The sequence below is a fragment of the Salvelinus namaycush genome, chromosome 38 (assembly GCF_016432855.1).
Source record: "Salvelinus namaycush isolate Seneca chromosome 38, SaNama_1.0, whole genome shotgun sequence".
NCBI lineage: Eukaryota > Metazoa > Chordata > Actinopteri > Salmoniformes > Salmonidae > Salvelinus > Salvelinus namaycush.
Genome location: NC_052344.1, coordinates 13540516 through 13553785, shown reverse-complemented (window position 1 = coordinate 13553785; position 13270 = coordinate 13540516). Strand labels below are relative to the sequence as shown.

Sequence of the window (13270 nt, the reverse complement as noted above, 5' to 3'; positions counted from 1 at the left end):
CTAGATCACTATACTAGATCACTTTACTAGATCACTATACTAGATCACTATACTGGAGCACTATACTAGAGCACTATACTAGAGCACTATACTAGACCACTATACTGGAGCACTTTACTAGATCGCTATACTAGAGCACTATACTGGAGCACTTTACTAGATCACTAAACTAGAGCACTATACTAGAGCACTATACTAGAGCACTAGTTAGCTCCAAAAGAGGTTATAGCTTTGACTGCATGCTGACAGTGAATTCCGAGCCATTCAGTGACTAGCTACACGACAAACATCATTTTACCAGGTTCCTGTGAAGCACTTGTAATTAAAGTCCACCACAACATACAGTACCCAAGAGCTTCCTGATGGGGTAGTGTGTGTTTAACTTCATTGTGTATTAGAAACACAGCGTGAGATCATTGTGATGGGATTTCACCAGTGGTTGATCAGGCAGTATAATTCTGCTCTCACTTCTGCCAGCATACACTATTTAATCTCCATCACTGTCATACACACACACACACACACACACACACACACATGGAGCTTAGAGTGATGAGAAATAGAAGCCGGTAGGATAGGAGGGTGAAGAGAGGCAGACAGTCATATTAGGTTTCATTAAAACTGGATCTAGCTACAATACCTCATCCTCCAATTTCCTGCCCTTCCCACTCTTGCTCAATGCAATCAGAATATTGCATCACTGTGCACAGGCTTATTTGGTTAGTTTTGTAGACTTCATACTAATGGGGTTACGTTGCATTCTCTAAATGCAAATTTCAATGAGTATTAGTAGTAACCTTGGGTGATGAAATGTGTGTGTGTTTGCCTGATCAATAGTCTACTCCCTCAATTTACATTTTGGACCAAACAAACACATGAGCCTAGCGATGCACAGGATGGCAACGGCTAATCAGGGTTACCGTGGTAACACAGTGGTGGCATGTTAGCCGACGATGTCGGGTCTACCGCTGGGTTCAAGTAATTTCCCCCGAGCTGCCGTGCTTCAAAGTAGAAACACAAACAGGCTAAACCACGCAGTTTATTACAACATGCGGGTTGAATCACCTCGGGGTTGCTTCGTTCCTGGTCTATTTGTGATTGAAGAGATTGACCATACTGTACTGCATTTCCGACCCCGGCTGACCTCCACGCTCTGATTTGCCATTGGTGCTTTTAAGAGCATCTAAATGAAATCAGCCACGGTTCAAATCACATGGTTGATGTGAAAATAGATCTAGCTATATATGTGTGTAAAACCACTAATCAATCCAACCATTGAAATTACATTGGTTCAAGGCCTCCCGAGTGGCGCAGTGGTCTAAGGCACTGCAGCGCAGTGCTAGCTGTTCCACTAGAGATTCTGGGTTCGAGTCCAGGCTCTGTGGCAGCCGGCCGCGACCGGGAGACCCATGGAGCGGTGCACAATTGGCCCAGCGTCGTCTGGGTTAGGGGAGGGTTTGGCCTTGTTCCATCGCGCACCAGCAACTCCTGTGGCGGGCCGGGTGCAGTGCACGCTGACACGGTCGCCAGGTGTACAGTGTTTCCTCCAACGCATTGGTGCGGCTGGCTTCCGTGTTAAGTGGGCATTGTGTCAAGGAGCATTGCGGCTCGGTTGGGCTGTGTTTCGGAGGACGCACGGCTCTCGACCTTCGCCTCTTCCTAGTCGGTACGGGAGTTGCAGCGATGAAACCAGACTGTAACTACCAATTGGGATACCAGGAAATTGGGGAGAAAAAGGGGTAAAAAAATGATAATAATCCATTGGTTCTGCTATAAGTCCTACGGCTGTGTTGTATGGTATATACAGTGCCACTGTATCATATGCAGGTAGTTATGGAGTGTGTATGGTTTAGTCTTGCCACACCCCATTAGTGTTGATGATAATGGTAATGTAGGGACAGGTAAAGGTAAAGGGGTAATCTGTTTGGGGGGAAAATGAGTGGAGATGGTGATCTGAAGCATTGGGATGGGTTTAAAGAGACAAATTTATCATCCCCCACACCTCCTCAGCCACAACCCCCCTTCTCCTCCTTTACTCAAGCCTTTCTTTACCCCCTCCTCCACTTCCCTCCTCTTATCTCATAAGTGACCTCTCTTTGGAGTGTGTCTTTGAACGGGATGAGATAGCATAGTGTTACCGTACACACACATACACACACCCGTCAAGATCGAAGGTGACACAACAAGCGTATTCTGAATCAATGGAAGCTCATTGGTTTTGGTTGTGATTTGCACGTCTCCAACAGTGAAAAGCTGTACCTTACTTACACCTTTCTGAAACAGAAGGCTTTGACGGGTGGACATTCTCCTTCATACCCGAGGGATAGGGGATAATGTATTATAGTACCGGATGTCCTGCACTCTTTTCACATTTGAATCTCCGCTGGGGGTGTTTGGCGACGTAGGAGGTTCACTTGTTTTGTCGCTGCAGGATTCTGCACAAGACAAATGCATAGATTGTATCTGCACTGGAACAGAACGAAATAGCAGAGTTCTCTCCCTCCTCAGTTTTCATCCCTGCTTTGATAATCACCAGCATCATCCCTACAGAGACATTTCAGCCCTCCACAACAACCCTTGCAGGAGGAGGGAAGGAGGGGTGGATGGATGGCTGGAGGGAGGGAGGGTAGACAGGGAGGGGGGGAGCCTAAATGACGAGGCACATGTTCAGCATCCATGAACAGGGGATGTGGAGGAGAAAGGAGTGGATGGTCCCATAGGATTGGGGTTTGCTGTTGGAATACTGATACAGACCACAGAGTATTCCCTCCTACACTCTTAGAACAAAAAAGGTGCCATTTAAAACCTTTTTCGGCTGTCCCAATAGGATAACGCTTTGAGGAACCCTTTTTGGATCCAGGTAGAACCATTTTGGGTTCTATTTAGAACCCTTTCCACAGAGGGTTCTACCTGAAACCAAAAATGGTTTCTCCTATGGGGACAGCCGAAGAACCCTTTTGTACTTTCCATCCAACCGGTTGACTTTATCTGCACACTGTCTGTCACACCGTACAGAAACCGCGCCAGAACAGAACACAGTCATAATAGTAACTAAACAGCAGCCCTGGACACAACACAGTCATAATACAACACAACACACTGCTATATTTTACATAGAGGACATCTAGATGAATGCATCAGTGTACTGATTCAAAATAAGAACACACACAAATACTTACCAGATCCAAATATTACACATGACCAAAAATATCCTAAAACACAGCGTACTACCACAGCTATCCCTAGACATAACGAACGAAACGAAAGCTGCCAATGGGATTCTCCTCCAAAGTTGTGCTCATGCCCAGACACAACAAAAGTAAACTATTCTTCTCACTATCGCTCATCCGTATATTCATCACAGATAATCAGTCCCTCAGGATTGTTGCTGATATTTGCAGGCTAAGATGCTTGATTTAGCTGCAGCAATTCTGACATTCTGCACGGATTCTGTCTTTTATTGTGAAACAGTGCTGACGAGGGGAAATGTTTGTTGACGTGTCGGTTGATTGAACCATATTATGCAGTAAATGTACGGTGATTGGTTGAAATTGTGTGCCTTCTTTTTGTACTGCGGCGATGGGTCAGTGTTATGTGATAATATTGCGATGATTCGACTGTTTTATGCGAAAATAGTGCAGTGATTGGTCAAATTTGCAAGCCCTTGCATTATATGCAGGGAATTGTTGATTTTTCCAAAAGATTTGCGATCGCGGAATCCTGTAGGGACGGATTGCTGGCATGTAAAGTGGCAACATAAAAGGGGTTACGGGGGTTATGCACCAACGATATGCTTATGCTCTCTATTATCATACATTGTTTGCTGTTAGTAATGGTGTGCTGAAAGTGACAGAAATGTGTAATAATGATGATAATTGCATAAATTCCAGTGCATAGATATTTGCAATAGTAGGCCCCTTTACCATTCTCCTGTGACACTGCCTTCTGGTTGGCCATAATCGTCTCATCATTGTATCACCTGACCTTTGACCCTCCTATGATTGATGCGCCTGTACGGGAGGGGCTTCCTGAGGTTTATTATAAATACAGACTCCAGACAGAGCCAGCGTCGCTACAGTGGCGGTGGGGGTTGGTGCCGGGCTACGGGTACTCCCTCAATGTCATGTGAAAGTGATACTAACCACCCCCCCTACACTACCTCTCTCTCCTCCCCCACCCCTTCAGGCACAGGGGAGCGTTCCAATATCATCTGTTTAGAAAAATAAAACCACTGCATAATTTTTAGGGTCTGTTCTAATGCGGTGGAATTGAGTCTTTTCTTCCTTCCGATCTTCCTTCCTTGGAGTGATCATGTATGATAGGGACATGATAGGGTAGGGGACAGTGTGGTTTCCACTACTTTGCTTTCACCAAGTGATTATCTCAAGGAAGGAGAATAATAAAGATGCAATAGAGATGTAAGTATTTGAACTAGGACTTGGGCTATATTAGCTAAAGATAAGTTAGTGGCGACTCATGGCTGCCATTTCAGAGATGCCATCCATCATTCACTTTCTTCAGCCTTTTTCTTGAACAGACTGAAGACCCCCATTTGGTTTGAATGATAGATCACATCCATTGATTGTCATTTAGCCTGCCCATCACTAATACTAAATCAATATGTCTGTTGATGTGTTGGAGACTTACCTCCTGGTGTTGGTGAGTTAACCCTTAGTGTTCTATCCTCTGTCCTGGTGGTGTTGTTTGCTCCCAGTTGTTCCTCCACAGGCCCTGCTTTGGCCTCGGAAAAACCCAGGTCTGGTGAACTCTGACTGGGCTGAGTTTCGGTGACTGGGGCCTCTTTAGTTCCAATGTCGGTGCTTACGGTCGAGGCCAGACGTCTTGTGGTGACCCTGGTTTGTGGGGACGTGGGTGGGGTGCCAGAGTCAAAGGGTTGGCTGGTCAGTGTGGTCTCTACCTGTGTTGGGTTGACGGTGATCCTTGGTGGAGTTGTGACCAGGGTTGTGGGGACTGTGGTTTGTGGGGACGTTAGGTGTGGGACAGAGGCTGTGAGAGGGTCACTCTGGGGAAGTAGTTCATCTTGGATCTTTGTTTCCTTGGGGAAAGATTTAGTGGTGACACTCCAACTGTGCTTTGGCGTTTGGGCCGTTTCTGGTGACAGAATTGTCTGTGGCAGTATGTTTGTGCTGGTGAGACTATCAGAGGATATATCAACCCCCTGTGACACAGAAATAGAGGATATGGAATCTAAGACAGCGGTTATAGAATCTAAGATATCTTGGGTGTTTGGTTGTGTGCTCTTGTTAGGAGTGACTGTCTGTGGGTTTGTTACTATTCTTATCTCAGTGGAGCTGGGGTGACTTTCAGTCCAAGAGGTGATGGTGGAGGACTGAGGGCTTTTATTAATACTCTCCTCCACAGACCCTGAATGTCCCGGGGAATTCTCAGGCTCCGTTCGTCCCTCTGTTGGTCCCTCTGTTGGTCCCTCTGTTGGTCCCTCTGTTGGTCTCTCTATCAGTCCCTTTGACAGCTCCTTTGTTGGTCCCTCTGATGGTGTGGTCCTTTGGGGCCCTGCATTCTTAGTCTGTGACTTCCCTCCAAACGGGTTGAGCGAAGAAAACGGAAACGACGGCGCCGCCGGGAGTGATGGGAACATGGACAAGCTGGGCTGCTTTGGCAAGGACCAGCCTGGCCAATAGGGCCATTCCTTACTGGCAGGCGGTCCTGTCGGCTTCATAAGATCCGCCTCTTCATCCGCAAACACCGTCGTGTGGAGAAGAATGGCGAGGAGAGAGCACCATAAGCACAAAGACATCATCCGGCGAAGATGATGCATGTTGCCGACAGTGAAGCGGAGCGGTTAGTTAGGCACCGGTTACATACCGTCCTCCATTCCCCGAGCCCCCTAGGCCACGTTGGCTCGCTCTCCTGTGAAGTGACCTAAAAGACAGATGCACACAGGGCATTGAGTGACATACTTTCACTTTGTCACAGTACAGTTAGTTTGACTTAATACAAGGATATGTGTTGTTGAGCCGAAATGTGTCTGCTGGCTTGTTTTTGCTGTAGAGGTTATTTAAAGGGGACGTTTCTGCTCTGTTTCATTTCGTGCTTGACCTGGTTTTTGTCTGTTTTTCCAGAGAATATAATATCACATGTTGATGAAATTGTGCGACCCATAATACAGCAGGGCAGCCATTGAAATGGACTGCTGAAGTTAGCAGGGTGGGAAAATGTTGTCCACCACAAATCGCCACAAGAACGACGGTATTATTGGACACATATACTTAGTGGTTTCAGATTCTGCGGTCAGTATTTGTGTTAGGAAGTTATGTGTCATTCATATGTATACTTGGTAAGAGTCTTGGGACAACCAAACATGAAATATTCTTCTGACCAATCACAAAAGAGACTTTCCAGATGTCATGTATTTTCTCAGCACTTTAGTTAGCGCTAACTTTTACATAATGTGTGTGTGTGTGTGTGTGTGTGGGGGGGGGGGGGGGGTCCGTCCTCTGTATAGAAATGGAATGGGAACTCTTTTCTTGAAGGGGAGGAACGGGTGGTTCAAAGTCTCTGCCCAGTTGCCTCAGTGAAGAGATTGGAGCACCGATGGAATTTTCCATTGAGAACAACCTGAAGTTGTGTTTCAACCCACCTCCCTCCAACTCTCCCCTGCTTTCTTTCATTCCCAGTTTGATTTGTTCTTTAAAACGGGGAGAAACCCTCTGCTTGAGTAAGAGTGTGTTTTCCTGTAGTGAGATAATAACATCAGTATTCAAGACAATCAGCCATTTACTCTCTCCTGCTCTTCATCTAGCTCTTTCCTTCTTTCACTTTCCCTGCAAATATATTCCTCTGCTTTTTCATCTCTCACCCCTTTTCAGTACCTCCCCCTCTATCTCCTTCACTCCTTTACACCTCTCCATTTATTTCCCCATACCTCTCTCTCTGTGACTCTGTCCTATGCTACATCTCTCTCTGTTACTCTGTCCCATGCTACATCTCTCTCTCTCTGTTACTCTGTCCTATGCTATATATCTCTCCCTCTGTGACTCTGTCCTATGCTACATCTCTCTCTCTCTGTTACTCTGTCTTATGCTACATCTCTCTCTCTCTCTCTGTTACTCTGTCCTATGCTACATCTCTCTCTCTGTTACTCTGTCCTATGCTACATCTCTCTCTCTCTCTCTCTGTTACTATGTCCTATGCTACATCTCTCTCTCTCTGTTACTCTGTCCTATGCTACATCTCTCTCTCTCTGTTACTCTGTCCTATGCTACATCTCTCTCTCTCTCTCTGTTACTCTGTCCTATGCTACATCTCTCTCTCTCAAGTGTAGCTCATAACACAAACATATCAATCACCTTTTAATAGCACTATCCTAGGCCTGATCTCTCTGCAGGACATTCAGGGACTTGACCCTGTCTCTGTGCCCCATGTAGTGTTGACCTTAGTGGGCCTCACTACCTCTCTGAGCCTGCCTGGGGTAGTTGGCTGGATACTGAGGCATGAGTAGTGGTGCTGAGGGGCACACTCAGAAACATACAACTGCCCACACATTACTGCCTTCTGTGTATATGCTTGAAATACATTTACATTGAGGAATGGTTGTACTTAGAGACCCACCCACGTCCACCCACATACATAGTCATGAGTGTGTGCAACACACACACACACACACACACACACACACACACACACACACACCAAAGCCCCCAAGACGTTAAAACCTTTTGCCAGAGTTAGTAAATTCTTGGTGTGTTACAGAAAGGCAAATAAACGGTACTTATTGCTGTCTTTGTAGAAAATGTAGATATTTGTTGTGACATTCCGTTCTTCAGAAGAAACACATTGCCTTTTTAGTTTCACGCTAAATAAACCATTCCAATTAGCTATTAAGCTTGAGAAAAACACTGATTGGGGTTTTGTTCAATTTGACACATATTGATCAATTATTTACACAAGGGGGATTATGCATAATTTAACTTGGCTAACATTCTCAAATTTCACTTCCCTCACTATCAATTACACAGGCATGCCAGCTCCCTGTTTCAGTCAGAAGATTACCTGACTAATTAGTGTCTATGCCTTTCATAGAGAGCAGAGTTAAATATACCCCCCCCCCCCCCCCCCCCCCTTAACCCACATGGTACATCCCTAATAAGCCTATATAGGAAGATAGACAGCCCACTTTCAGATAACAGGGGGTCTGTTAGGGAGCCCTCTGTCTTTCCTGACATGCAGCAGAACAACTGGAAAGAGAGAATGAGATAAAATAAGATAAACGTGTCTGTGGGAAAATTTACAAGCCTTCTCTTTCTTCACTGGTGTTTTGTTCCACTGCACCTGACAAAGACAGGTCCTGTCCCACTGCACTGTGCTCAATGGAGCAGAGAGAGAGAGAGTGAGAGAAGGAGAGAGAGGGTTGGAAGTCACGTCACGACAGGGGGATATAGATGGAAAGAGAGAAGGAGAGAGAGGGTTGGAAGTCACGTCACGACAGGGGGATATAGACGGAGAGCGAGAGAGAGGGTGAAATATAGATAGTGGAAGGAGAGGAGATATATAGAGAGAGAGACAGACATGTTGCATTCTGACTTCATGACAGTCCACTACCTCCTTTCTATTCTCTCTAATGCTTCACTCAGTCTATTGCTAAATCTCTCCTTTTGTGTGTGTATGTGTGTGTTCGTGCGTGTATGTGTGAGGCGTGCACTTCCATACGTGTGCGTGTACCCTCACCCACTCTCTTAACCACCACCCATCACCATGCCAATCACATCACATCCTCAAACACACTATTCCCCATGAGGATTATCAGCATTATTCTGTCATTTACATTCATCTCCAGGACTTATGTTGGACTTCTCCGGCTTTAGTGGTCTGCTGTGTGACCGCTGTGGTACTGAGAGGATAGAGATGGATATCTGATTGGAGACCGGTCCTTCAACAGCCTTTTAACACTAATGAAGTGATTTTAAATTAAGAATATTGGTTAGGTTTATGAGAGAGAGAGAGAGGGGCTGAAGGGTGTCCAGTGAATTAGAGGTGTGGACTCTTGTCCTCCCTGTAGGGTTTAAATGGATTTCTGCTGGATTTGAGAGGATTCCCAAATGGAGATGACTTGACTCTGGGCGACACCACTTATGTTTAACAGGTTGACCATAGTCTCATGAAGGCACAGGGATTGATGTTTCACACTCCTTGGTAATGGACTGATGTTCGTGCACGTCTCAGATTTGCTAAAGTGTGTGTTTGTACAGTGCCTTCAGAAATAATTCAGCGTGAGCGAGTTGGAGAGTGAGTAGGGCTATATTAACGAAGCCCTGACACCCCAGTCTCTATGGCTTCATCCTATCTAGCACACTTCACTGGCCTTGGGTCTGGACAGGAATGTCAATAAAACAGACTGAATCAAACTGGCCACGTCATCTTTAGCTGGTACGGATTTATTCAGTCATGTAGGTGGCCGACACTTCATTTGAAGGTAGAAACATTATTATCTGAAAGTATTAAGATTAAGACTAGTCTTGGACTAAAAAGTGCTTTCCGTGGAGAATCTCCATTGCGAATCCTTTTTGATCCCAGACTAGGCTTGATCTGTGTCTGGAGAAGCGTCCCTATGGGTAATACTCCTGCTTTCCTTCCTGGCGATTGTTGAGAAATAATGAGACATTATTATCCAGAATTTTATCCTACATTTGACTGAATATTACGATTTTTCCTCAGTATTTCACAGTACAGTATCTGTCTAATATTTGCATACTAGTACACTTCATTTATTGTATAAGTATTTCATAATGATCAAATATATTATTCTAAAAGCTAGACTATTTCAAAACAAAACATTTCACGTTTGCCCTGATCAGTTCAATCAATGATTGTATCCAAGTATGAAATGGCTTCTTCAGGACCATGTTTTACATTGTTACTCAGATAATGATCTAGACGTAAAACAAGGGGGTCCATACTAAAGTCTGGCAGCCCGGATGTTGTTGACGTAAAACAAGGGGGTCCATACTAAAGTCTGGCAGCCCGGATGTTGTTGACGTAAAACATGGGGGTCCATACTAAAGTCTGGCAGCCCGGATGTTGTTGACGTAAAACAAGGGGGTCAATACTAAAGTCTGGCAGCCCGGATGTTGTTGACGTAAAACAAGGGGTTCCATACTAAAGCCTGGCAGCCCGGATGTTGTTGACGTAAAACAAGGGGGTCAATACTAAAGTCTGACAGCCCGGATGTTGTTGACGTAAAACAAGGGGGTCAATACTAAAGTCTGGCAGCCCGGATGTTGTTGACGTAAAACATGGGGGTCCATATTAAAGTCTGGCAGCCCGGATGTTGTTGACGTAAAACAAGGGGTTCCATACTAAAGTCTGGCAGCCCGGATGTTGTTGACGTAAAACAAGGGGTTCCATACTAAAGTCTGGCAGCCCGGATGTTGTTGACGTAAAACATGGGGGTCCATACTAAAGTCTGGCAGCACGGATGTTGTTGACGTAAAACAAGGGGGTCAATACTAAAGTCTGGCAGCCCGGATGTTGTTGACGTAAAACATGGGGGTCCATACTAAAGCCTGGCAGCCCGGATGTTGTTGACGTAAAACAAGGGGTTCCATACTAAAGTCTGGCAGCCCGGATGTTGTTGACGTAAAACATGGGGGTCCATACTAAAGCCTGGCAGCCCGGATGTTGTTGACGTAAAACAAGGGGGTCAATACTAAAGTCTGGCAGCCCGGATGTTGTTGAAGTAAAACAAGGGGGTCAATACTAAAGTCTGGCAGCCCGGATGTTGTTGACATAAACAAGGGGGTCAATACTAAAGTCTGGCAGCCCGGATGTTGTTGACGTAAAACATGGGGGTCCATACTAAAGTCTGGCAGCCCGGATGTTGTTGACGTAAAACAAGGGGGTCAATACTAAAGTCTGGCAGCCCGGATGTTGTTGACGTAAAACAAGGGGGTCCATACTAAAGTCTGGCAGCCCGGATGTTGTTGACATAAACAAGGGGGTCCATACTAAAGTCTGGCAGCCCGGATGTTGTTGACGTAAAACATGGGGGTCCATATTAAAGTCTGGCAGCCCGGATGTTGTTGACGTAAAACATGGGGGTCCATACTAAAGTCTGGCAGCCCGGATGTTGTTGACGTAAAACATGGGGGTCCATATTAAAGTCTGGCAGCCCGGATGTTGTTGACTCAGAGTGAGGATCTACAACCATCTAATTTTCCACATCACTGCTTGTCTTTCTGAAACCAAGCTAACCAATGTTTGGCTGTCATTTTAGGAAAATACCTGGTGTTGTATGTCATTGAAGCTTGAATGCTTCATAGTCCAAATTGAGGTAATTTCATTCCAACTTCAAATCCAATCCATGAGTCAGATAAAATCTTAATTGAAAATAATGGTAAACTCTCCTATTTCTACAGGGTCAGTTGAATTGAGTTGAGGTGGAGTTGACCCCAGCCTGCAGATGCAGTATGTCAGAGAATGGATTTGGCATTGCCGGGCAGTCACGGTCAATAGTCCCCAGTGGTTATTGACTGTGACCACTCCTGTGTTCCTGGATGGTTGTCCAGGCTAGGATCCAACAGGTCTGAAACACGACTGCCCAGGTCCAGAGGAGTCAGAGTCATGGCAGCTAGAGGAGACAACACCCCCCTATTTCCTATTTCATCCAGTGGTACTTCAATCTGATCAGGTGTCACACTAAAATGAACAACTAAACATCTTGCCATCTGTGGTCTATCAAATGTAATTAGGTTCATCTCGGATCATGACTGAAATTTGCTCGATTAACATTAGTATCTAAGTAAGAACAGAAGCTGTTTATACTCCCCAAAGAGTTATATTACATCTCAGGTATTCACCTAATCTGATTACTGTTCCCCCATGACGTATTCAACCATTCAACCTGCTTGATCATAGATCCTATGTTCATCCAGCCTTTCTCTGGTATCCCATTTCCCCCCTGCCCTTACTACTGACAGAGTGAACTATAGCCTACCTGCCTGTGAATACCTAGTTATTAGAACATCACACCAACGTTAGTTTTAGCCTTTGAGTCAATGAATGTGACGAACCTGCCTATGACAAGCGTCACCCACTAAGACACCAGCGTTCCACTGACTAGCTTTGCCATGGTGACGACCGTAGCAAAAGACGTCTTGCTAATCCCGTGATGTGACGGGCTTTAGTGGTCTGCTATGCTGCTTTTACCAAAGTGCTGCTACCGCTGATCCTAATGGTACATATGTGCTTTACACACACACACACACACACACACACACACACACACACACACACACACACACACACACACACACACACACACACACACACACACACACACACACTGTCATGCTATAGAGGTGGAGGATGTTTGTATAGACTCCAATACACGCGCCTATAGTATTCACTGGCTCACATGATGACATGAACGCCATGAATTTCTACAGTATACATACACGTTCATAAATTCATCAGAATGTACACACACACACACCTATGTGGACAAGCAATCCCAGGCATACAGTAACACAGGCACACACACTGCTGACCATGGCTGTGCTGCAGATTTAGCCCAGAATGATTCCGTCCCTCCTCCTGATGCTAGTCAAACAGCCTCAGCTGCTGCCTCCGTGTGTGTGTGTGTGTTAATGTATGCCTGGGATTGCTTGTCTACACAGGTGTGTGTGTGTGTGTCTACCTATAAAGGCTGTAATAGAAGAGTGTGTGTCGTGTCATCTGGAGAGATTGAGCAGCTGAATCCACACCCTCAAATGTGAGCTTGTAGAAATTGTGTTTTTCTGTAAGAGTGAGAGAGTCTACCTATAAAGGCTGTAGAGGAAGAGTGTGTTGTCTCGGTGACGGTGTGTGTGTCAATCTCTAACAGCTCTTTACCCCTTTTCTCTATACATGAGGATCATAAACTACACACACAAGCACACACACACACCATCGAAAGTGTTCAGAATGAAAAAGAGCCACTCACCCACCACACGTGAAAGGGAAGAGATTGTGAATCCACTAAATCCAGCAGGGAGCTGCAGCAGAGGACCGTCTCCCTGTGTGTGTGAATGTGTGTGGATGTGTGTTCCAGGCACTCACTCTATCTCACTCTCTCGCTCCCTCCTATTCTCTCTCTTCTATTCTCTCTCTCACTCTCCCTCTCGTACTCTTGTTGGCTCCCTCTCTCTCGTTCTCTCTCTTCTTGCTCACTCTCCTCTGTCAGCCTCTCTTCTCCCTCCCTCTTTCTCTCCCTCCCGTCTCTCTTTCTGCCCCTAACCCCCTGCATAAGTAGTCC

At 45.6% G+C, this 13270-nt stretch overlaps 1 protein-coding gene across 1 annotated transcript in view; it reads right to left on the bottom strand.

The window, feature by feature from the left end:
- prrt4 (proline rich transmembrane protein 4) overlaps window positions 1-13049 on the bottom strand; it is a 43638-nt gene extending 30589 nt beyond the window's left edge. The window contains exons 1-2 of the mRNA XM_038978391.1: window positions 12959-13049; window positions 4648-5901 (exon numbers count right to left, since the gene is read on the bottom strand). Of these exons, the coding sequence (XP_038834319.1) occupies window positions 4648-5797 (1150 nt within the window). The 5' untranslated portion in view covers window positions 5798-5901; window positions 12959-13049. The remainder of the gene's footprint in view (window positions 1-4647; window positions 5902-12958) is intronic.
- Window positions 13050-13270: the final 221 nt, after the last annotated feature.